The sequence below is a fragment of the Xyrauchen texanus genome, chromosome 3 (assembly GCF_025860055.1).
Source record: "Xyrauchen texanus isolate HMW12.3.18 chromosome 3, RBS_HiC_50CHRs, whole genome shotgun sequence".
In the NCBI taxonomy this organism is placed as follows: Eukaryota; Metazoa; Chordata; class Actinopteri; order Cypriniformes; family Catostomidae; genus Xyrauchen; species Xyrauchen texanus.
The window spans coordinates 38,422,466-38,450,096 of record NC_068278.1 but is presented as its reverse complement, the minus strand read 5'-3'; the positions used below and the strand labels follow the sequence as shown (position 1 = coordinate 38,450,096).

The following is a 27,631-nucleotide window of genomic DNA, read 5'->3' as shown; positions in this document are numbered from 1 at the left end:
ACCCTTTACAATCAGAGTTGTAATTGAGAGTCATGCAGGACACCCGCTAGCTCTTTTTTGTTTTTCACATGTTTTACTTTGGCTATAATTTGCCTCACAATGGTATGGCTATTTTTATGCTGTGTTTTTAGCAACAGGAACCAAAGAGACTAAATGCATTGGCTCAGAACAAAATAAATATACTGTTTGTTTTTTGTACATACACTCTCTGGAGTATATAAACATCTTATATAATTTATTTCTTTGGGGGAATTAAGGCACTATTTTCTGTAAAGCTGCTTTGAAGCACAATGTATTAGCATTTATGACTGTGATACAATGATTCACTGGAGCGAGTGAATGTACTTGTCTATGGAAAGCAGACTTACAATATCCATCCATCCATCCATCCATCCATCGTCAACCGCTTATCCTGTGTACAGGGTCGCGGGGGGCTGGAGCCTATCCCAGCTAACATTGGGCGAAAGGCGGGGGACACCCTGGACAGGTCGCCAGTGACTTACAATATGAGATTTGCAAATAGAATTTGAGAAAAAAAAAGATGTGATGGAAGCAGTCTTGACTGTATCTGATTACAAAGAAATTACTTACAATAATCACATACATTTTTAGTCAAAAAAGTAATGTAATGCATTACATTTTAAATTCTTGTAATTAGATTACAGTTACTGTCCTTCAATTAAAGTAATTACTTTTAAGTACATTACTTGTGCTAAAGTAATAAGTATTATACTTATTATTATACTTGTACAAAAACCTTCCAAGGAAAACTGAATTAGAAAGTAACTTAAAGTAAAATGATTATTAAGGTGATTATTTTTTGTTGAAGTAATCAGAAAAGTAATCTGATTACATTTAAGAGACGTAATTAGTCATTTGTAGTGGATTTTGAGTAACTTACCCAACACCGGTTGGAAGTCATACAATGCTTCCTTTAGTATTACATTATATTTTTCATTGATAAGCAAATCAACTGTTTAGTCCACATTATCTGAAATAAAGTCCCAAATTTGAGCTTGTTTTTCTAGGCTTGCTAATCATATTCCACAACCCTCCACCTCCCATCTCCACATTTCTATTTCATAACACCTATACCAATTATTATTTAAAAATTGTCTTTCTATTTCTTTCTTTAGTCAAAAAAGCCCTGTGCTCGACCCCCTACGTTATATTAGGACTATATTAACCAGTGAACTTGTGAAATGGATCTTGATGGTATCAGGGTTCCTAGACTTTTTGACCAATAAATATAAATTACTTTTCCAGTAATTTGTTACTGGAAATTACTGGATAAAGATTTTAAGAAATCTTAATTTTGAAGAAATTTTACTCAAAAAGAGATCAGACCCTAATTGAAAAATGCATTTTCATCCACCTTAATGAAGCACAGTATCCACCTTACTGAAGTCCTCTGAAATTGTTTGCATACCAAACCTCTGACCCGAGCTAAAATTTCCTTTATAGGTTCACTGACTTATAATGAAGTCACAAATGAGGACCAAAACATTTTCCCACAATGTCTGAGATACCACAAACCTTAAAGCTGACAGTTGACACTTACAAGTCCATAATGAAATAGCAGAGATTCCAGCTTGCATTCCATGTATGGTAAATCATTGTAAACAAACAAACAAAGCCCGACCTGCTTCTATTCATGCAAATTATGGCCTGATGCAAATGACATACTGTAATTACCTTCTTTATATCACATTACACAAAAACATCAGGTGTGACAAGAGATACCGTAGCATTTGAATCATTATCTCTCACTGGTAAAATGAGTGTCACAAGGATGCATCATATTGTACTATACTTGGGTGTTTGGGCAGCACATGTTTTGAAAAATTTGTGTCAAGTTACTTTATAAGTTCATTAAGATATTTTATACTTCTGGAACATACATACTGTATTTGTATTGTGTCCAAATTAATTAGATATCCTGTCCTCCTACACTGACTTCCCCATATAGCCAAAGGCAATTTGAGCCAGTGTGGGTGAGTGCAATGTAATGTCTAGAAATGGGTCATGTGTTGTGGGCTAGCTGTGGATGACTTACCTAACGGATTACATCATGCTGTATTTAATTGCTTGGATATCTTTTATGCGCAGTGTTCAAATAACGCCTCAACTTCTTGAGTCAGTGCTCAACCCCAGTAAACCGGTAGGAGTGCATGATTTCATAAGTGTAGGAGTAGCCTCAGAATATGGCATAATGAGCAAAGACAACCAAACCAATTGGATAAATTATATACACCTAGAGCTCATGGGTACAGTGCTTTAATATTGTCAATGGTCAAATTTAATTATTTTCATTTAACAGACCAGACTAAATGCTATTTAATAAACCACAGTTAATGTTGCGTAAGGGGGTGTTTGTTCGTGTATGTGGTTGTGTAGTCAGACTCTAAGCATACTTTCAAAATGATCCTCTTCTTTGATTAAATACCAAAGGTTTATTAGAAACTTGTTACCATGACAACAGAGGACTATACCTGCATGACGCTTTACATGTTGTGACTCAGTCTACAAGAATTACCATCGCTTTAACCAGCTTTGTCCTGCTGTCAAGGAGAAGCACGCTCGGCCATGAGGCCTTCACCTATGTTACAATAATGAGTTCTGTTCAATTCATTTGGACAGTATGCAAGTTGGTGTTTGGATATAAAAAGGTTTTGACTAGCTAGGCAAAGAAACAATTGCCAAGAGAGGAGGAACACTTCACCTACAGTATAGGGTGCAGTCAAAGCAACCCCACTGATGAATAGACAAAATATTTTTTACTTTCTGAAGAAAAACATATAAAGTTCAACATTCAGAAAGAGTATAGTATAGTTATAGTAGCCTCTTGACTGAAAATTGCTAGTTGTATTCAAATTTAAACAGAAAGCATGATACTGTACAACAGGTTAATAAGGGCTGAGCTTGGTGAAGGCATAGGAAATAGATCAGGGACCCACAAAGCAGACACAAAATAGATAACAGTGTTTTTCTATTTATTGCTGATCACAGTGTAATTACTCAACAATGCACTGTATTGTATGTGGGACAAAAAATATGTCCTTTTTTTAAGGTCAGAATTTTTTAAGTGAAAATGTAGTTATTATAACTTAAAACATATAGTTAGAATATCTATCCAGGATTGATCTTGTTGAGAAAACATCAACGTTTTTGATGGCTAAACTTCAGAATTCAGCTGAAATAAAAAATAAAAGTCAAGAAAACTATGCACATCACACTTACCTATTCAGATTCCCAGCATGTACTGCAGTATGAATAACTCATGCAAATTGCAGTGTTACTGTCTTTTCCTTTTTTTACAGTTTGCTGCTTTTATTTATGCTCTTGGTTGTTGTTTTTGTTGTCATTTTAAGTTATTTGTCATGTAGCAGTAATTTAAAGCTCATCTTTTTACCCAGTGATGTGTTTGATGATTGTCACCATCAATGTGATTTGCATGTAAAGTGTTTCCTTGTCAAGCTTAAGGCTGAATATGATAGAGGGATCAAATTATGATCTCTGATCATCAACTGGTTATATTTACCATCATGTGGCAGTTTATTTTACCTCTGACAATGTTATAGCCCTGACTACTTTTTAGTTATATCATAATACAAATTATAGAAGTGCTATATTCAATTCGAATTAAATTAGAATGAAACTGATTTAGCTTAGAAAGTCAGGTTTACTTAGAAAGACATTAAGATAATTTACCAAGTTATACTGCTTTAGGTCAACTTTAGGTTCTGTTTAAATTACTTTTCCCTCTTAAGATGACACATCTTAAAAATGTAAGTTCAAACAACAAGATTTTTTTTTTTTACAGTGTTAAGATAAGGTTTATTAGGATAAATCTCAGGTAGCGAGAGAGAAAGAGTGAGAGGGAGGATAGAGAGAGAAAAAAATAAATGTGCCAGTAATTTTCTGAGCTCCTCCAGTGAACAATGTCACCTTGACCAGGATCTGGCGAGTTTTACATATTTGACTTATGTGACAGTGTGTGTGTTTTGTTAAGAATCCATGTAGAATGCACACAGTTATTATTGTCTGCTACATTAGTGTGTATGGGTGTAAGTATATTTGTTTTTATTCTATTTTATAAAAGTTACTAATCTCTTTGGCTGAAACTGTAGTCCATGAGCCATTACTGGCCCATGATGTGTTCAGTAAATCATCATACTTCTTATCAGATCACTACATCTTCTGATTTTATGATTTGCAAATGTTTTCATTTCTTCCTAATCTTATTATTTTACAGATATTAAGAGATATTAACCAACCAGATTTTGGTTGCTAGAATATCCAGAGTTTTGTAATAATTCAGTGGCACAACTTTTGCTTAAGACATAATTTACAGATTAAGATATACAGTACACACCAAATGAAGATACACGCCCTTAGTAACTGATATGAAAAAGCTGCCATCAGTTATTGTTATACTAATGGAATGTCAAAGCATCTTTACCTCCCAGTCAGTTTTAACCTTAATAAATGGAATATTTGTACCAAGAAGACAAGTGCAGTGACTATACTGTGCTTTGATCTGTAAAGACGATGTTCTGTCTGCCAAGAAACACTGTTGGCATTTTTTTGTCTCTGAAAAAGAATGTGATTGCAGTTGTTCACCAATGCCAGGGAATGATCATGTAAACTTCTATGTAAAAATGTTTGAGGTGAAAAGCAATGCTTTAGATGGTTAAGAAGTTGTAAGGCAAATCTTTATGAAAGCTTGATAGAGAGCTTAATTCGTTAGGAAGGCACTCAAAAACAGAGAGAATAGACAAGGAATGGGCTACCTCTCTACCATTAACTACAGTTCTGGAGGTTTTGTTCTGGGTTCTTCTGAACACACATAAATATAATCACCTCTGGACAATGACTGACTGAGTCAGGTGCATGGCTATGGAAAAGGTATGCAGAAAGCATTTCTTAAGAAATGGGGCTAGTCACTTTGTCAGTCATTTGCAGTGTGAAAAATGCAGTTTGGTAGAAGAGTTATTGTCCCACACCTTTGACTATGAAAGTTTATTAAGCATGTGACATTCACACCAAGAAACAAGACTGATGCCATTTGTTGACATGCTACCCAGTGGTGTGCTACCCTACCTCAGGGTCATTATTTAGTGTGGGTCAAAAACAATCACTTAACAATAAATTATTTGAAGATCTTTTAAACACTGAAGAATAATTCCAAATTCTGTCTGCCACTTTGACAAATAAAAAGAAACAAGAAAAACATTTTAATCTAGTGCATCAGTTTTGACCACTTTTTGTCCCTCACATTCCCACTGTGCATGTACCCTGTTTATTCCCTGGTATTAATGTGTGTATTAGATGCATATTAACTGGCACATCATCATTTACACCTGATATTGTGCATCTCTTTTGTGTTTCGATTTTGAGTAGAGGGTGATTTTATGACTGCGTACATCAATCATTACTTCAGTGTGTTAATGTATGATAATAAATCGCAAACTGCATAATAACAAAAAGAAAACACAAAAAAAGCAGCACATTGTTTCAGCCAATTATGCATGCATTTAATAAGCACAACCATCACGTTTTGAGCAGAATTGTCTTTTATTTTAGTAGCTGTGTTAACTAAGCTTCACAAATGTGCTTCTTATATTACGCTTTATGTTTACATCAGGGACTATTAAGTTCTGTGAACTTGTGCATGTGTGTATGCCCTATATCCAGCAAAGCTTAAAAGCCTAGTAGAAGTTTCACACTAGAACTCACAAGAGGAGTCGAAAAATCTATCATAAAAGCCTATCATCTGTCATGTATGTGCCATTATAATAGATGCACGCCCCTCAATGCCCTAGTACTTATAAAATTAAAACAAGTATGACTTATAAAAATAGACCATGACAGAAATTTTACAGAGAGTGACGAATAAAGATACTTTTTTGGGCAACCTCTGAACATGATGCCACACAAACATCCCTAATAATTTAATCTCAGCACAAAACACCATTAAGACATGCACATCCATGTCAAAAAGCTCAAGTGACCATGAAAGTAAACCACAAATAGGCAAATCATCAAAGGGTGGGCATATTATCTCACTACCTTGAATCAATAGCATAACAAAAATTAGCAAAACGACAGACTCCAAGTATTTAGCAGTCATTGATATCTAATACAAACCAATGCATCAACAACACAACACCTCAACGCAATGGCACACAATTCAGTGAAAAAATGAATAGTGCTTAACTAATCCAACAAACAGCACATTAGAAAAAATAGCTTTTAAAACTTTTTAAAACTTAAAAGTTTACTATGCAAGTCTACTCTGCACTCAGTAACTTACAGCAACATACCTTAATATTAATAGAATTTCTCAAAAGAATACACACTTTTTTATTTTTTAAGTTGCGGAAAATATATTATTTCTTAAAATAAATTTTGCTTAGTCCCACTTTCCCCTAATGTAGCGATGTGGCTGATGCTATTACATTTTAGGTGTAATGTTACAATGAATTTCATAGGAAATATTAGGGATGCACTATTTAGCACAGAACAAATGGACACAGTGGATTGTATATGTCAGATCCATTCATTCATCAGCGTGTTCCAACAAAGTCAATGGACAATGCAGGTGCAGAGCGACAGATGCTGGGGAAATGACATTAAACAGGAAACTGCCGCCTGTGTGTGTGTGCATGCTTGTATTGGTCTGTTATCTCATTGTGTCTTCACAATCTATAGGGCCTTAACAAAATATGTTGAGTTGTTTGAGATTAAACAAACAGATAAAAGTATAGTGGAAGCTGAGAACGAAGAGGTTCAAAGCTCAGCTTTTTATAAAGGATATAATATCATCTAATGTGTGCTATTTGTGTTCATGTTTATTGCAAGACAAATGGGCCTAAAACTTGTCAAAGCACTGAAATACCATATATCACATCAAGGAGAAAAGGACCAAACAGAAAATTCTGAAAAGACATTGTGATGTTATTACAAGCACATGAAGTCAACTGTTGAATCACAGTTGAATCTCACAGATAACCTCATCACATCTGAAATAGCTAATCCTTCAAAGCAAGGGACACTTGCTTACATAACTGTTTAGCCACTGTTAATGATAAATGCAGCAAAAATTAAAATATACTGTCCATCTTTCATCAGTCTTTTGCGCTAACAGCAAGAAAATTGTATGTGTCACAGCTGCCATGATGGAAAGAGTTCAAGTGACTATAACTCTGTTCTGTTCATATCAGAAAACTTAAAAGCTGATGACAAATTATTTGCCGTTAGCTCAGGGGCAGTCTGTCCCACAGGCCTTCCCTTAATGTCCTGTTAAAAAAAGAAAGAAGACTCCATACAAATTGTTCTGACCCCCATTTAAAATATGCTTGTGCAAAGAGATATCTTTAAAGCATGAATAAATGTACTAATTTCAAACAGCTGAGACAGTTCAACTTATATTAGGATAAGGCCAAGATGGCAACAATTAATGACTTCAATTAATTACATTTTTTCAGATTTTTTCTTTCACATTACAGTAATGTTAATGTGTTTTATAGTATACGTTATAACACTTGTGTATAACACACGAGCATAATTTATAAGGTTACAAACTGGTAATTACAAGGGTATTATGTTATAAATGTGGTTTATTAGGACATTTCTAGTGTCCCCATAATTTAAACAGCTTATACTAATATAAGCTTATACTATATCATAATATACTAATATAATATAATATATAATACTTATACTAATCAATGTTTTATTGAAAATTAAAAACATTTTATTAAATACGTTTTTTTTATGTAAATCTTGTAAATAGAACCTTTTAAGGTTTCTTTGGAGCTGGGTAAAGAACCTTCTTTCTATATAGAGTGTGTGTAAGGGAGAGCAGGAATTGTTTATGTGGGTAAGTGCTGGAAAATTAAACTTCTCCCAGGTTGTCTATGGCAAATTAATAATTAGTTTATGCTACAAGGTAAAAGAAAAAAAAGAAAAAGAAAAGCCACCTGGGCCATAACTTGCACAAAAAAATTAGAGATTTGATTAAGTGTATTAGATGCACTGAATAATTTCTCTATATGATACTAATGATAAAGATGGTGTAAATAGAGTGGAACACCTACATAAAGTTTTCCAGCCTCTGTAGTAACAAAGAGAACAAAGAAAAACTGTATTCATAATGCAAAACCTAGATACTAACATAATTTCACAGGCAAAATGCCCAGAGAATGACGTATCATAAAACTACAGTGAGGAAAATAAGTATTTGAACACCCTGCTATTTTGCAAGTTCTCCCACTTGGAAATCATGGAGGGGTCTGAAATTGTCATCGTAGGTGCATGTCCACTGTGAGAGACATAATCTAAAAAACAAAATCCAGAAATCACAATGTATGATTTTTTTACTATTTATTTGTATGATACAGCTGCAAATAAGTATTTGAACACCTGTCTATCAGCTAGAATTCTGACCCTCAAAGACCTGTTAGTCTGCCTTTAAAATGTCCACCTCCACTCCATTTATTATCCTAAATTAAATTCACCTGTTTGAGGTCGTTAGCTGCATAAAGACACCTGTCCACCCCATACAATCAGTAAGAATCCAACTACTAACATGGCCAAGACCAAAGCGCTGTCCAAAGACACTAGAGACAAAATTGTACACCTCCACAAGGCTGGAAAGGGCTACGGGGAAATTGCCAAGCAGCTTGGTGAAAAAAGGTCCTCTGTTGGAGCAATCATTAGAAAATGGAAGAAGCTAAACATGACTGTCAGTCTCCCTCTGACTGGGGCTCCATGCAAGATCTCACCTCGTGGGGTCTCAATGATCCTAAGAAAGGTGAGAAATCAGCCCAGAACTACACGGGAGGAGCTGGTCAATGAACTGAAAAGAGCTGGGACCACCGTTTCCAAGGTTACTGTTGGTAATACACTAAGGCGTCATGGTTTTAAATCATGCATGGCACGGAAGGTTCCCCTGCTTAAACCAGCACATGTCAAGGCCCGTCTTAAGTTTGCCAATGACCATTTGGATGATCCAGAGGAGTCATGGGAGAAAGTCATGTGGTCAGATGAGACCAAAATAGAACTTTTTGGTCATAATTCCACTAAGCATGTTTGGAGGAAGAAGAATGATGAGTACCATCCCAAGAACACCATCCCTACTGTGAAGTATGGGGGTGGTAGCATCATGCTTTGGGGGTGTTTTTCTGCACATGGGACAGGGCAACTGCACTGTATTAAGGAGAGGATGACCGGGGCCATGTATTGCGAGATTTTGGGGAACAACCTCCTTCCCTCAGTTAGAGCATTGAAGATGGGTCGAGGCTGGGTCTTCCAACATGACAATGACCCGAAGCACACAGCCAGGATAACCAAGGAGTGGCTCTGTAAGAAGCATATCAAGGTTCTGGCGTGGCCTAGCCAGTCTCCAGACCTAAACTCAATAGAGAATCTTTGGAGGGAGCTCAAACTCCGTGTTTCTCAGCGACAGCCCAGAAACCTGACTGATCTAGAGAAGATCTGTGTGGAGGAGTGGGCCAAAATCCCTCCTGCAGTGTGTGCAAACCTGGTGAAAAACTACAGGAAGCGTTTAATTGCAAACAAAGGCTACTGTACCAAATATTAACATTGATTTTCTCAGGTGTTCAAATACTTATTTGCAGCTGTATCATACAAATAAATAGTTAAAAAATCATACATTGTGATTTCTGGATTTTTTTTTAGATTATGTCTCTCACAGTGGACATGCACCTACGATGACAATTTCAGACCCCTCCATGATTTCTAAGTGGGAGAACTTGCAAAATAGCAGGGTGTTCAAATACTTATTTTCCTCACTGTATGTGCAGCATTATTCTGTATTAAGTCACTTTGGAACAATATGCATTGTGAAGTGTATCATCCAAATAATTTAAAACTGAATATTTAAATTTAAATAACAACGACTAAGCTTGAAGACCATACACACACACAAGCGCACGCAAGCGGTTAGGTTGGTTAGGTGATCCTAATGAGGACTCCCCATAGACATAATGCTTTTTATATTGTACAAACTATAGATTCTATCCCCTAACCCTAACACAACCCCTAAACCTAACCCTCACAATAAAACTTTCTGCATTTTTCATTTTCAAAAAAACATTGTTTAGTATGTTTTTTAAACGATTTGAATTATGGGGACACTAGAAATGTTCCTCATAAACCACATTTATAGCAAAATACTCTTGTAATTACCAGCTTGTAACCTAAATAAAGTCCTTGTTAAACAATCAACCCCCCCCCCACACAGACACACACACGCATACCTCAAACACAGGCAAAATATGAAAAATATTCACTTCCGACAGACAGTATTCCATGGATTCTCCTCTTTACAGTAAATGTGTAAGGGAGGTGCTATACGCTCTCTTCTAGGTTTTGAATTACCATAGAGAGCATGATGTTTTAACATAAAACTGTCACAGAAATGTATTGACTGTGAACTGCTTAACATTTTTCTGCCCATTCCTGTAGTGCTTCTGTCATTAAATGTTAAATGAAAGAGTAATGTCTGACTGTGAGAATCCACCTTCACAATTTTCTCACCTAACCTTGACACGCATGCATACCTCAATCAGAATTCCTCTTCTATAAAGAGCTTAACTAATGCTCTAACCACAACACAAACACACAGGATGCCTATCCGGTTAACATCACTAAAATTTCTCAGATTTACTTTGTTGCAAAACATTTAAAAAACTATTTCATGCTTCAGTAGTCTTGGTTTACTGGCGTGGGTGTGTATGATGTATATGTGTGAGGGCATAATATGTTTCTTTGCTAATTACGTGAGTTGTTGGGAAGCGATTCTCTGAATTGAGACACGCTGCATGGAGCAAACCAGATTGTAGCAATTATTATTATTATTATTTTTGAAACACCACAATCAGTACTGCCAATGTTCTGGGGTGAATCCGTGCGATTATATGGCCCACATGTGGAAGTGGTGGAAAATGGTGTAATACTTTTCACCACTGGTTCTCTGTACTCACTATTAGCTCTCAGCTCTACTCATTCCTTTCAACATTTCTGAGAGAGATGAGAGGAGTGCAGCTGATAAAACGGAATAACAACTCAACACTTTACAGCTGAATAGTGTTAGTAGAGAGACCAAAATATTCACAAGGTGATGTTTAGGCAAGTATTATGTACAGAAACACACTTTTCTCTGATGAAATACAATAGCACTTTTACATACGACCAATACTAACACCGGCTGCACTAAGCTTTAAATTGAATACAGATAAAGAGGTTTAGAGGTTTTCATGTTTACCTGTTTTGTGCACTGAAGGGTCTGACTTTTAAAATTCTTCAGTATGTATAGAGTACACTGATTTGTGAGCTGTCGTGTTCGATTTGGCAAGAAATTGCTGGCTTATGACATACACCTTTGCATCATATCATCATGTCCGTGAACATAGGAAAGAAGAGCACTGCTTTAGTTTGCGAGTAGCTGTTAAAAAGAAGAGAGTAACGTATCCGGTTACTAATGTAACCTCGGTTCCCTGAGATGAAGGGAAAGAGACACACTATGGGAAAATTCCTTTCCCACAACCTAGTTGAAGCTCTTGTATCATAACGGCAATCTTATGATTGGCAATGATGTTTGAATCCGCCCCTTTAGGTGTGCATTTGCAGCCAAGTTCTGCAATGTCTCGTTCCCTCCATCTCAGAGAACCAAGGATACATGAGTAACCAGAGATGTTCCCTATCGATTCAGTTCACTTGACATTGCAATGAACGCTAATGGGAACGGAGTCCCCTCATGCCACACTATGTAGCGTCATACCCTAAGATATACCATGGAAAGCACCTTAGGCACATAGCCTTTTTTGGGGATTGATGGTTGCCCTGGACTGAATTCCAGACATGAACTGTTAAACGACAGTGCCTGTATATCACAAACCTGCTTGACTGAGGCCAGAGCCAACAGCGGTGCAGTCTTTAAAAAGAGCACATGTAACTCAACGGATTCCAATGGTTCGAATGGGGGGCTTGTGAGCGCCCTCACTACCAGATTTATGTCATGTCTGAGATCATTTTAAAGATCATGTCTGCCTATAGAGGAACCAGCCTCTGAGATGTGAAATGCCGATATGGCTAAAACATAGTCCATAAGCATTGAAGGAGTAAGACCTGCATCCAACCGTTCTTGAAGGAATGTAAGGATCTCCGTTATGGAGTCTTTGCTGCGTGAAGAGCACCAATCCGCAAACAAACACCATTTTAGAGCATAGCCTGCAAAATGGTGTTTATTACAAACTGAGCCAGTTCGGGCTCATTCGCTGAGCTCTGTTCAGGGGCCAGACGTGTAGGTTTCACAGCTCCGGCTGGGGATGCCAAATCCTGCCCTATGCTTGAAAGAGCAGATCCCTCCTCAGCGGTATTTCCCTTGGAGGGCTGCCTAATATCTCCATAATTTCTAGCAACCATGGCTGGTAGGTCATTTTGGTGCAACCAACAGAACCGTTTCTTTGTCCCCTCTGACTTAGCTGATGACAGAGTGGAGGAGACGTACCGAGGGAAACAAATATTTGCATTTCATCGGCCACTTGTATCCATGACGGATCCATCGAGGAAAAAATGCTGTTGAAGCGAGGCATTCTGTGTGCAAATTAGATCAAATACCCATGTTCGATCATTTTTAACACCCAATCTGACGTGAGTACCCGCCACGTGTTCACGTAAAGGGATATTGGGCACTTTAAATTTGACACTAATTGTGTCACTCACTATTGAGAAGTGGTTGTGCACGGTGTGTGAAATGGGGAAGCAAGACAAATTCTCAAGAATGGCCTGAGCCAAAGTTAATAAGTACACTAAGGTATGGTTTATGAGCATGCAAACATAAGAGAGAGAATTGCATAATGCAAGGGTGGGCGACGATTTTCATGCGTGTGTTGAGAGGAGCTGCCATTTATAAGACGGGAGCATTTTGTGTGGAGTGTGGTTTGATTTTCCTCTTAGATGCCAGGAAGCACGCCACACGATCGCAAAACACACCAGCGGGCTCGGATAACAGGCACAGATAGCTGCCGCTTCTCATATGGCAGCTTCTCGCTCAGAGCGCATCATACATCTGTGCACAGCGCTAACAGTGTAAAGGATCAAGCGAGCTAACAATAGACATCAATCACCCACAAATATCATGGTGAGTGAGTTTGGTTGGAAAGGAAGAAAGAGCTTTTTCAGCCTTCATAGCGTCAAGCAGCCACTACGAGGTAAGCATGCTATTCAAGCAATGCAAGGAAGTGTTGCAGTAAAAACTGACTCGTTCCTGGCGAGAGTAGTGAGGAAGGTCGGGGAAACATAATAAAAAGGCAGGAGCTCTAGATTCCTATTAAGACTATACTTCCAGGGGGATTCTTCTCACTGGGGACTGACAGCACTATTGCGTCACAGTACAAAGATGCTAAAATATTCATCAGACAGCAGCCCCTCCTATCTGGACGCACGCCAGGTCTCTGTAATCTCCGTGTGAAGCTCAGGGAAGAATGACAGTGCTGTCCGAACCACGGTCTTTTAACGGTGGACAGTGTGCATTCATTCAGACAAGAATTTTCTGGCTCGACAGGAGGTGACCACTCAAGGCCGAGCTCCATGAGTGCATGCTCTTCACCCTTGCTGGGGGGAGGGGCTAAAACATCCTCCATTGACTATTCGCTGATGCTGCGAGGGACACGGCATCATTATCATCTTCAGATCTGCTGTATATGACAACACCATGATCATTCATAGAGGGTCAGAGGTCGTCACATGCTTATTGCACTAGTGACAACACTGCATGGGAAGATCGAGGGGCTCGTGGTGCCTGCGAGATCCTCCTAGGGTTCTTCCATCTCTACCTCACAGAGGGCGCGGGAGGCGGAATCTTCCGTCAGAACGAGGGCGACCCAAGAGTGGAGCCTCATTGAGACTCATGTCCTCACAGTGAGAGTAATCTGTCATCATGAGAGCTCCGGCACCGAATATCTCCAGTCATGATCACATACAGGCAATAAGCTCAAATCATAAGATTTAACCGCCAGAAGAGCAGAGCCGAAACGTTTAGTGTTCTTCTGCAAATTGCTTTACAAGAATCAAACTGTATATATATATATATATATATATTTTTTTTTACAGATTTCGCCTTGGTTAGAAACCAGAATTGAGATGAGAAAAGATAACATCCTGAATGCCTTGCTTATGGCTGGTTACACTTTGTGTGATAGCTGGTTTATGAGAAGCGTGGGATATGGGCTTTTTTAAAGTGGGTGTGGAGTTTTTCTCTCCAGCCCAGAGCTGTACATCTAATGATAGGGCACCATTCAAATGACAGAGTGTGTAAATGTGTGTGTAAATGTCTATGCTAAGAACCTTGCCAAAGCTGTTTAAACCAATATGACAAATTTACTCATATCGGTTGAATATTCGCACAAACACTCACGTACATATTGAGTACTAATGTATGATATATGAAAGGGTCACACCCATGTTTCCGTCTTTCTGAATTTAATAAACCGTAAGTCCTTGAGAGATGTATTGTGTGTGGATGGGTGTTTCTGTCCACATGAGACAGTGAAAAGACCCCTGGCTTGTATTGATTTGTTGATGTCTTTGTCATTCCAGTAAAAACCCCTCCATAGGACTAGGTTTGTGCAACACTCAATCTATTTCTAATGTGTGAGGGATTGGGGGTCATTGATAAGAATGCTATATTGTGTTATTGTGTTATACCTGCAATTGTGAATCTAAAATGAGACTGGCTGCTCAACGGCTTTGGGGTTAATGCTTGTTTTGATTGGTTGCAGGATGTTTTATTGGCATGGAGCACTGTAAAATAGTCCTATGGATGAGGGTGGGGTTTGGGGGGGATCTATGAAGATATCCCATGTGAGACATACCCAAAAACTCCCACTTTCTCTGACTTATTCACACACACAGATCATTACAACACAGAATTGCACAGAGGCCACAGAGATTGAAGACGTAAGACCTACATATCTATTCATTGCATGTGCAGAGATGTGGATTTGGTGTATTGATTACTCATTACCCTGCATCAAAGTCAGGCTGATGGAGAGAGAAATTGCCATTTTTGCATTGACAGACAGCTATAGATCATTACATCTCTGTGCCATTGACAGTGGGAGTGATGAGCAGGTGCCGTGCTGTCCTATTTTTCTTTCAATATACATCTCTTCATCATTTCCACCCTCCTTGGTTAGTCTCTGTCCCTCTCTCTCTCAAGCATGTGTCCTGCTGTCTCTTTCCTGCTGTGGAATCCATTTATTCTATTTTTATTTTATTTTATAAGTGACTGCCCATCATAAGTGCCTGTCAAATCACAGTGCAGCAGAAACAGCAACGAAGCAATGTCAGCCCCCAAATCATGAGGAGAAAGACAGAATTTTAAGGGGCCGTTCAGTTCGAATGTGTTATTGTGCTAAAAAAAAAGCTAGTGGAGCGCAAAACATTCTTGAGACATGCTTTTAAAATATTGCACCATTAGCTTAGCAACATGCTAACATCAAACTCATCATTGATATCAATTGTTGTCTTCCGTCTGGAGCACTAATTGTTGGTGACTATGTATAGCAGGGGTGCCCACACTTTTTTGTGTGATGATCTACTTTTAAATGACCAACTCAATAAGATCTACCAATTAAAAAAACACAGTTTCATTTAAAATAAGAAAATGCTTGTTGGGACTACTGTATGTATCCCTACATGGAATTCATCTTCTAATTAATAAAAAAATATATAATAATGTTCAATGTTGATATCATTCAGTTTTAAAACTAAACCCAAAACACCTACAGCACAATAGATTACAATAGCCAGGTCATTTACCTTATTCTGATGATGAGTAAATATTGACCAGGCGAGGTTTTGTTTATTCAGTTGCCATGACAGCTAGGTTTGCGCATACGCTCCAAGGACTTCTGAGAACAGAGCGCGAAATTTCGATGCTACTGCCCGGATTAGGCAAAACTGAATGGAATCAGACAGTTTTGCCTAATCCGGGCAGTAGCATCGCAATTTCGCGAGTCAAGTGCAAGTCAAACAGAAACTAAAAGAAGGAAAGACATTATATTTATTTTTATTAAAATTTAAAGAAAGTACATTTACATTTTGTGCGATCTACCAGCATTGCCTTTGCGATCGACTGGTAGGTCGTGATCGACGTATTGGGCACCCCTGATGTAGAGCATTCAATCACAATGAGTCATTTTATAGGTTCCATAAAGGTTAGGATGATGGGTTGTTCACACTAAATGCGTTTTTGTGTCTGTCTGCGCTGTTTTTCCATTTGTTTTTCTATGTTAACAGCCGTCTTTGACCGTTGCACACATCCAGCTGCTTTTTAAGTATCTCACGGAGGAACACCAAATTTTTTAGCTGCCGTGTGTGGTTAAAAAGAACGTCAACGTTTAAAAACGCATCTCGAGACACCTGCGTACTGTTATATGCATAGCACTGCGTCTAGCTTTTTTAGTGTAAGTATGTATTCAGTCTGAATGGCCAGCTGCCTTTCTAAGCAGTAGGCAACAAGCTCAATACGTTTTTGAAAAACAGATCTACAGAGGCAGAGAGGAAGAAAGTGGGGGAAGAGGGGTACAGCTGTGGTCTGAGTGTGAACAGCTGATAATACACAGATACAGTAGCAGCTCCTCCGTCTAGGCCAAAGAAATCAGAAACTGTAAGAGCCATCATTAAAACGAAAGCTGAGAAGAAGACAATTGTGACTGTATAAACATATAGTGGAAGTACAGTACTTTAGGAGGACTGTGCATCTGTGTGGAAAGATATCTAACGTTTCAATAATGCTTTTTGATGGCTCATGGCAATGTAAGCCAATATCTTGACACTTACAATCCACACCGAACATTTTGTCCACATCCAAACCTCTTAATATAGCACATTCTTTGTCTGGGTGGATGCATTCAGGCACCTGGGCAACAGCCATTCACTTACAGACTGACTAGCCACAGACGGCAGGCAGCTATATAGGACACAAGGCGCAGACTGATCGGCTAGACGAAGACATGGACTCTGTGGAGTCATGTCAGGGTTCAGGGCAGAGCACAAGACTGCAGCGACAGATGGAAGAGGCAGCAGAGGCTCCAGAAACACAATTCACATGCAGACAAGAGCTGCCATCTTTGCCAGAGAGGGCACTGACCTCTTGACCTTTGGAGTAATATAGTCTAATTACAGTTGAGTGTGAATGCAGTGTGGTTAGAGATATGAAGTAACCATATGAACTGTACATTTGTGTAAGTCTGTGAGGCCACGTCCATTTTAATATGTTTCCATTTGTAATTTATGGTTCCCTAATGACATGATAAAATGAATTAGTGTTGATGTTGCCTGATTTGATCTGAAGTACATTTTTTATCTTTTTTGTTCTTATGTAAATGATTATTAGTTATTCTTTTTAAGGCAAGCATCACTGTTTCTATTGCTCATACTTAGGGTTAGGGTTGGACTACCTAGTGTCTGTCAACCATCCAGAACACCCTAGCAACCACCCACAGCACCGAACCATTGTTGCGTCGAATTTTGTGCAGACACCCCAATTTTTTTGTTTTTGTAAAGATCTAGTTTCTTATTATTCTTGTTCTCAAAACAATTTCAAACCTTCCTAGCATAAAATCCCAGTCAGGGTTTATTTGGGGTGTGTGAGAGTCCATCCTGAAAACCGTTCTCTGCTGCGTTACTAAACCAACCATTTAACCACAGGACATTTTAACATTCACCTGCCTACTCATCTCCATCCATCTTCAGCAAATATTTCTCTTTGAGAATCAGAGAGGCCATCCAGATTCCCCACACCCTGCCCCCCAATGCCGATGTCACCTAGCAAACAAAAGAAATGGAGGAACGGAGGAACAGTAAACAGTAAAGGAGGCCCTCAGGACAGTAATAACATCCAAGTTAACCCTCTCCTCTATCATAATTCCATCTTCATTATTAACATTTTTATCCTCTTTCACCCTATCGCAAAGACATCCAGGAGAGCCTGCAGGTTTTGTGGCTAGCAAACAGTAATTTCTAGTTCTGTGTCATCTATAACTGCTCTCCCCTACCAATCTAAAATGAGAATCTTTTAGTCTGATAAAGCTTTGGGTAAAATTCAGCTGGGTCAAAAGCAGTGAACCATGAGAGAAGAACATCTAGTGATATTAGCATTCTGAGTGGGGTCAGATCTTGAAGGTTTGTCTTGTTGAGATGAGGTGAAGAGATTGACAGAGATGAGAGCCACATGCACATCGTGTACAGCCTGGTAAAGTCAATTTTGAATAGATTACATGAGAGCTGTCTGTGTGTCAGTCACAAGTATAGACACACATATGTCTGGAAATATGACACTGGCCATCACTTAAAGGGCACTGTGACGAGGAGGAGGGTGGGGGAGGGCCGTGACTATGCACGCCCGGCCCTCAATCGGGCTAAGCAGCAAAGGAGAGGGATAACTGCAGCGGAATGCGGCAGTTCGAGAGAGAGAGAAAGCCACACTCAGCTGATGTTTGTGCATTTGTGCTTTGTGTCTTTTTGTTTTAATAATATTACTTTGACTGTTCAGCTGGTTCCCACCTCCTCCTTTCCCATTTTAACCTTGATACAGACACAAACTAGACATCATATATCACATCCCTGCTGAAAAGACCAGCTTAACAAGCATGCAATTCCCATGCTGATCTAGGTTGTTTATGCTGGTTAGTGCTGGTTTGGTGCTGGTATAGCCTTGCGGGTGAAGCTTGTAGACCAGCATGGTCTTTCTAAAGAAGCTGGTTAAGCTAGTTAAAAGCCTGGTGGGGACACCAGCACCTAAAACACAACAAAAACTGGTGACCAGCAAAGCTGGTCTTTTCAACAGGAATATCCGTTTTTTTGTAATATTTTAAATATGGGAAATATGTTTGCTGGGGTTTTAACATTTATATTATATTAATGCATTTAGCAGACACTTTTATCTTAAACTTTCTGTGGTCTTGTGGGTCATTTTGACCCATTTTTAAAGTGGTTCTAAATGGGTCTGAAACATCAGCAATACCAAGGAAGGGTTATGCAACTTACAGTACATTACATTCAAGGTATATGTTGTATCTGTTCATGCATGCCCTAGGAATCAAGCCCATGGCCTTGATGTTGCTAATGCCATCTACTGTTTGAGTGGGGAAGTACCAAAACATGCAAATATTTAAGAATCTATTGGGGATTCTTAAATATTTGCATGTTTTGGTACTTACAACATTACATCAATGATACATGGGTCCTGCATCACACTGCACTGAGGTAAGGCATTAGTGTCTCTTTGTTTGCAGTATGACCTCATCTCTGTGGTACCTGATACTCCAGTCTCACCACAGGCAATCATTCACTCACTTTACTGTAAATTTACTGCCTTTTGTTATGAAATAGCTCACCACCATGATAGATAGTTTCTCAAAGAAAGAGCTATAGGTTGAATTATATTACAAAATGCTCCTTCCTCCCAACTTGTCTCTGTAATTCACCTCCTGTTTAATGGGAGATCGCCTTAGTCAGCTATTCTTCAAGACATTATTTAAGACATTAATCTCAACATCTCGTCATGGCATGTGCACTTTAAGACATCCTGCCTCAGTCTGTAGATTTTGGGAAGGCTCACTAACCAAAGTCAAACCCACAGAAGTGTGTGCGTGTGTGTGTGTGAGTGTGTGTATGTGATAGATGTGTGGTGCGTGTAAAGCGGTGGCCAAGCATCAAAAGTCAGACAAGGACTCTTGAGGGAGGGTCTTTTGTTTGCCATAGTTGAAAAGAAAAGAGAGCCAAAGATGGACATTTTAAAGTAGAGGATAGAGAAAGGTGTGTGAAAAGAAGAAGAAGAAAGGGTTATGTGTTTAATTGCTGCAGAGCTATATACAGTAAGGTGAGTTAAAGTTGATGTAACTTTTTCTATGTTAAATGTCTTTGTCCTATTCCATTTTGATAAGTGGAGACAACTATAAGTTAGCCTAGGCTGATTTTCCAGAAGATTTGCTGTATTTGTTTGACCAGCTCATCATAGCACCATTTACTCAAGCAATGGTGTGAGTTTAGGGTAATACAATCTGTTTTTTCGACCAATGAAAGACAGGGGGAGTGTCTGGGACAACTGTTTAGAAACAGTAATGATTTTAAGATTCTGTTTGATGCTGCTAGTGGCACATAAATTACACACTTCACCTTTAAGCATGCACACACAAAACAGATTACATCACAATGGGTCACACTTCAGCTCATCTCCCATCATCCCTCCAAAACAAACTTTTCACACAGAAGTTTCCAGCCAGTGGCCAGATCATCTGAAATTTCGTTGTGTTATGTGAAGCCTGGGGTCACGCCACTGGCGCATTCTCCACACTTTAAACAAAGATCATATGCACGGCTTAACAAAGGGACTTTACTCTGCTCACATTTCTCTTGGTGGTAGCTTAGTGGTTGTTAAAGGATGTGGGCTAGCACAGGTTCAAACACAGGTTGGAGTGTCACATGAATTTAAAAGTTATGGAGATGTGCAATCCCTGCTGTGCCACTGTGTACTTCATGGCATGGCTCCATGGCAACTATTCCTGAATAAATGTATTGTAGGCCTAAGTGTGTTTGAAGTATTTATTTATAGTGAAACATTTACATCATTTATGTGACCAACTATACCTGTGGTTACTTTGCTAGCAAACCTCTGTGGACTTGAGCGAAACAGACTTCATACATACACTAAAAATGTCCTTGGTTAAAAGTAATTGCAAAAATGGCTCAGAAAAGTGAAGTTAGTTCTGAGAAAAGGTCTAGCACCACTTGATTGGAGATGCAACTTGCTTCAATATTTTGTTGTCTAATGCAATGACTTTCATACAATTATGAGCAACAAATATGCCTTGAGTGTCCATAAACTTTTGGTGCAACTATGTCAACCAACCTTCAAACTACCTGAAATGTCTAGCTGGTAACCCTTGTGCTGTGGTAACATTTCTCCTGACAAGGGATAGGGTTAGGGTGAATCTTGCAAGGTTAACATCATGAGGGTTACCATCTAGACACAAAAAAACTCCCCCAATCTCTACATGCACAAACAATCAATTTCTGTTTTGTAGCATATGGATTTATAGTTGACTGCCATTCTGACAAAGAACAAATAGTGTATGTTCCCTGCTAAAAATCATCCTATAGAAAGTTTCCAAACAGTCATCCGTGTTATGGTCAGCCTGTGACAGGCTGAGCTGTAATGTTTATTTGCTACCAATTACAGATTGATCCAAAACACATTTTCAACAGTGTGTGACAGTACATGCTGCAGTTTAAAATGGAGAGCTAAGCAAAAACAGAAGTTGTTTCTCTCTCTCTTCCTGACAGAAATTTTTTTTTTCTGTTACTGCACCCCTCACTCATTTGTACAGTTATGCAGTTATATAATATAAATGAGTTGAATATTCATTTAACTTGAATATTCATACTCAACAAAAAAGTGCCAAAGAGCAAATATTTATTTGTCCCTTCCCCACTAAAATCAAATATCTCACTCATAAATACTGAAAGGTTTATTCGAAAATGTTTTTTCAGGCCTCCACGGGCCAGCGATTTTAATATTTTTAAACCAAATGAATGGGAGAACAGATAAACATTGAGCTGAATCTGAATCCCAGACATCCCCGACTATACAACTGCTCAATGAGGCTCTGTATGTGTATGTGTGTGCTTGTTGTATATATTCTTGCCTCCGTCTGTGTTTATGACTTAGTCTGACAGTGTTGTGTGTGTGCGTACTTAACTAGAGTTTGCAGACCAAACTGTCCCCTAAAGTGAACTAAATCTGACAAAATATCCCTTTATTTAAATTCTTGATTGTCCTCAATTGGAAAACTTTTTTTTTTTTTATCTAGGGTTTGAGATAGTCTTAAGTAACCAATTTGCTTCACATAAAACAACAGAATTCTATGGTATGTCCCCATTTAGATGACTTAGTAAACTTTTTTTCATTACAAAATTACATTTTACTTAAAAAGTTTTTGAAATTGATGACTTGGACCGAATAATAAAGAAAAGCAGCCAATAAGTGCCCAACATAGATGGGAATACTGTTTAAAAAGCATCCAAGGGTGATACCTCAAGAACTTGGTTGAGAAAATGCCAAAAGTACGTTTTGAAAATTCTAAGCAAAGGGTGACTACTTTGAAGATGCTAAAATATAACATATTTTATATTTATTTGGGATTTTTTTTTTGTCACAACATAATTCCCAAAATTCCATTTCTGTTATTTCATAGTTTTGATGACTTTACTATTATTCTAAAATGTGAAGAAAAAATAATAATAAAAATTAGTAAGTGACTCCAAACTTTTGAAAGGCATTGTATATGATAACGTTTAATTCACCAAGCTCTCCAATAGGTCCTCCACACAGTGACTTTCCTTTACAAAAGCTATTTGAAATGGACCCAGCCCAGTTCAGGAAGCCCAACCCCAAAGCCCAACTCACTGCAAAAACCGTTTCCACAGACACAAGCCTGCTGTTTCAATACTGAGCCCTTTCATTCACCCCATTTGTATACATACTTCATCACCCACCACAAATAGCCTTTAATGATGTCATAATTTGTTAGCACAACTGTTACACATCACTGTCATCTGCATATAACAAGAGACCAATTATAAGTCATTTTTTAATTTTAGCCATTCTAAATTTTGTGCAAAATAAAAGATAAAGAATATATGCAACAGTGAACAAACAAGAGCTTAGTTTGTTCCAAAATAAACTTGCCTTTCCCTCCCATTAAAAGACCACTATTGCAGTGTTGGGAATCCACTGCAGAACCATAAATGTTTCCTGTAACAACCAGACTGAAAAAACATTTACTGCTTCCTCTGTACCTCAGTGGAGTTTTAACATATTTTTTTTTTCTTCATATAGGACTTTTGGAAAATGCATGTAATTTCCTACTTGTACTAGTAAAATGGTCAGATCACAGTGCAGGGTGGGTCTCCCTCTAATCCAAACAACTGTGACAGTCCTCTGTTTTGTTAAAGCCACACAAGTGCTTCAAGCACAGTCAATTACACCGGCTTTGGGGAAGGGGGGGGTGGAGAGCAGCACCTCATCCATACTTTTTGTCCTTTGTTATCCCTGTCACTTCAGCTGCAGGGAGCTTAATGTTTTTTAGACCTCTCCAAGTAAGCAACAAATCACTGTGTGTCTGTGTGTATGTGTTGTGTTTGCAAGAGTGTGTGCATGCTGGATGATTGCAAAACCACGTAATTATGGTATTATGAGAGACTTACCTGTTTGCAACAAGCCGGCTCCACTGTCACGAACGTTAAAGTGCTTCTGTATGTCAAGGATTACACCTTAAATAGAGAGAGAGAGGGAGAGATTACAATTGTTTCTGTGATGCAAATTTTGGCCTTGAAGCATAACAATGCAAGTTACTGTAAGTGTTTTGAGTCTCTATTTGAAGTCATAATTACTTAAATAACTTTCAAGCATCTTTTGTGCTAAGCATTTTTAAGCATTAAAAATACTGAAACATTTTAAGATCTTAATATATTTCATTCTAATCCTCAATAACAGGACAATCATAGGCTAAATGTGTGCAATCCTAAAGAAGAGTATGAACTTGGTAGTCACACAAACACACATACACGTTTCCTCTCTGGGCTGTTTGAGTTTAATTCTCAGGGTGTACATAAATACATAAATATCTGAGAGCAATAAAACAAAGTATGCTCCAAACTCCTCATGTCATCATATTTCAACAGAAGTGCATAATCAAGATTCCTTTAGGCAAATATGCCAAAAAATTTCTTTAAAAAAAGGACTCTATCAATGTAATCATCTCAGTAATCAGAGGATGCAATGTGTTATCTTTTGCATCATCAGAGCATGTTGAGATGCTTTATGGTGTGTGTACAGTATGTGTTTGATTTGAACAGGAATTTGAAGAGCTCTTGATCAGATCATATCTCCCTTATTTGTGAAATTGGAGCTTTTGAGTTGCTGCCTTCAAATCAGCAGCCTCTCATCTTAACATTCCCTTTTTCTGAACTTTAAAGTTCGAAATTTAGCCTTTGGAGATGTTAAACTCTCTAACTCTTTAGACATGTGCTTTGAGCTTCCATTTGTGAAAAAGTAAGTACACTTTCAGACACTTCAAGAATGGTCTAAATGCTGGGACAGGCTGTAAACAGGGCCTGTAACAGACAGCCAATAAATTAGACAAGTACGACAGAGATCCAACGGCTGAAAACAGCCTGGTCGTGCTTGATATTATCATGATGTTATCGCTTTCTGAATCACTGAATAGTCTTTTATGAATGGGGATGAAGAAATTTGCTTCGCAGGCCCTCTGCAATTCACACGCACCCAGATCATCTAAACACCTAATGCCATTTAAACATCTCTTAATTAACTTCTCAGTGCAGCCTGGCTAATTAGTCGTGCATATAAGACAGGAGTGGCTGTGAAAAATATGAATACTGATGGTCTGTCTCTGCAGTGACTGTTACTGCAGTGGCTTTAGTCATCTTTAAGTTTAATCTTGATTGGTCGGCGGTTTCCCATCACCACCCGTTTTGACTTGTCACTGGCATGTTGCAGTGCAAAGACGTACATAATGGAAGCGCTCAGGCAGGTGCAGACTTGTGATAAATGGAACATTCCTGTCAAACGAGTCACACTACCTGCTTGCATTCCTGCTGTGCGAATGTGATTTTTCTGACTGTCTAAAACGTATTGAATTTTCAAAGTTGTTTACTGAAAATATAACTAAATGGTTGACGCATAACATGTAAATTAGCTTTTTTCATTATATATCAAGATCTGAATTAAAATTTAAATAAAATACTGTATAAGGAAAAAGTGTATCTCCTCTAACTGGCGACCATTTCATTTACAGTTTTTTACAATCATTTTCACACATTTCTCAATACTGAAATTTTGGGATGACTTCAGGCAATCATCTTTACCACCATTTATACTAGCACAACAGTTAATCTTTCATCCAAAATGCTCAACAACCATCACAAGTATGGAATGGATCTCAAATGTTGCAATTATCTTCAGTGTGCTTTTCTGAACTTTCACAAATATGTGCATGTGGCACAATAATTCCAAAATAACAAAAAAAAGCTAAAAATGAAAAAAGTTAAAAATAAAAATAACAGTCAGAAAAATACTGTCCACTGTAATCTAGGTCAGTTAGGTTCACTTTCAGAATGCATATTTTACCTGTTTGCTTTTTTACTGTAAATATTCGCACAATGGATGCCACTGTTGAGCGTGGGAGATTTGGCTGCAGTCTCATACCAGTTTCTCTCAAAGATTGACCATGGTTTATCACATGATCGATACGGTAATACTGTAGTAGCCCTTATCTCTTCAGAGATTACAGTTCTTGGTCTTCCCCTCATTGGACTTCTACCACATATTTGTACTCATCTCCTTCTCCTACCAACTCCTCTTTCTCTATTACGTACTTGTTGATCCATGCTTGCAAAAGGAACCATTCCAAAAATGTCCTTTTGTGGGGATGGTAATGGCATAGGAGACAAAACCTGCGTAGGTCTTCAACTAAAACGGGAATCAACTTTTTACGTATTTTGATATGTAATTTATGTATCCTGATTGTGGATATATTTAAGTATAGCCTACTATTATTATAGAAATATAGTACATTCTGTCAAATTTAGTTTTGAGCTGAAGTTTAACAGTATTGAAAACAGGATGCAAACAAGTGCAAAAAAGGCTGCTTTTTCATAAAGTTTTGCTGGTTGTTGAGAGTTAGTGACAAAAGATTTCAAGATTTTTGATACTGTAGATGTGGTCACTAAATGGATTTTATGTAAAAGCAATGAAAAGTATCTACAGTTTAGTCCACATAGATTGGTGTTGATTGTATGAAGAGTTTTGAAAATGCATGCTCAGTATTGAGAAATGTGTGAAAATTATTGTAAAAAGTTCTTCAAGATGTCTGTTCACTTTTTTGCCTTCACTATAGTTCATTTTAAATGGTCCTGTTGAGTGATAAACGAATTAGCTCTCAATTAATATGAGCTGAATAAATAATTATTATAATAATTAATTTTTTATTAATAATAATTATAAAAGAATTTAGATGGAGAATGGCATCTCACATTGCAGAACATGTAAACTGTCCCATATTATTTAATCTCAACATTCCAATACCTTTATAATACTTAAGAAGACAGATCTCGCTTGGTCCTTATTAAAGATAACAGCTACAATATTAGATATACTTTAATATACATTTTGTCAAGACAAACTTCGATGTTGGCTTGACAAATTCTGGCCTTAAGTTTTAAAAGCTTGCATTGTTAACAGAACTTACAGTAAAACGATCATCCAGCAAGTTCGTTTACTTTTGAATTTATTACATTTTGAGTTTGAATAGATTGAATCTTGGGCCACATCCACACTAATCCATTTCCATTTGAAAACTCTGTTTTCAGTTTCCTAACATCATTGTTTCCAAAGTATGTGGTAATGGCTAGCAGTTTCGGTGGAGTGAAATGCCATTTCAGTGTGGATTACAGGCGTAGATGTCATGAAAGCAATACGCTTTCAAATGAAAATGCATTAGTGTAGATGTGACATTGGCTTGTTTGAACATGGCTTTTTCAAGTCAGCATAGTAAATTCCTACTTTGCCATGTCAAATGCTAAACACCTGAAGGTAAACTTGAAGCATCTTGGAATTTGTTGGCTGTTCTTTTCAGTTCTAAGAGAAACAATTGCACCCTGCTATACTTGATGAGCGGATGTGGGGTGTTGGCTATTCACTTTAGCTCTTCTCTATGTTCAGGAGTTATAGGGTGTTCCCTCCCTCTTGCTGTCACTCTAATCTGAGGCAGTGTACTAATTACCTTGGTCACACTCCTCCAATTCCCCCTCCCTCAATCCCTCTGTCTCTCCCTCTCCTCCCACTGGTACGGGGATACCTTTGCCAGATGGTGATGCGTTTCTCTCCTCTCAACCGAGACTGCACCTGCCAACCCTCAAGCCTGCCAAAGATGCAACCTCAACCACCATGGTCTTCCTACCAAAACTCCCACAGTCACAACCGCTTCAAAAAGTAGGTGTGTGTGTGTGTCTGTACGATGATATGATGGATGAACTTTGTATCAACATGAATGATTTCAAGAAGCTTATAGCTGATTATGCTCACAGGGTAATTACTTACCTTTATGATGAAAATACATTTTTCTGGGAGAGGCTGGTACTAGTAGGTCAGCGTGTGCACAACACAACACCGGAGCATTCAAGCAACTGTCATATTAGTAAATTATGTTTTCTTTCTTTGGCAGGCAGTACTGCTCACATGTGATTTGCCCTAAATTCTTCTCTCTATCTTCTCTTCTAGCTCCCCTTCTCTTTCTCTTATAAAGATACACTGCTCAGGCAAAACATAGGAATACCTCACTTTTCAGAGAGACATGTCAAGAATCACTTGAGGTGTAACAGCTCTGACTACATGTTGCATCATATTGTAAAACCTGTCGACTATGTGGCCGATGCCACACAAGGTGATACAAATGCCACAAATGGCAAAAGTAGAATCATTGACCTTCCAGATTCCGCCTTGATACCATCA

The 27,631-nt window shown here is 38.2% G+C and overlaps 1 protein-coding gene across 1 annotated transcript in view; it reads right to left on the bottom strand.

The window, feature by feature from the left end:
• Nucleotides 1-27,631, bottom strand: part of LOC127628343 (sphingosine-1-phosphate transporter SPNS2-like) — an 80,920-nt gene that overhangs the window by 35,724 nt on the left and 17,565 nt on the right. The window contains exon 2 of the mRNA XM_052105066.1: nucleotides 23,305-23,370. Within this exon, the coding sequence (XP_051961026.1) occupies nucleotides 23,305-23,370 (66 nt within the window). The remainder of the gene's footprint in view (nucleotides 1-23,304; nucleotides 23,371-27,631) is intronic.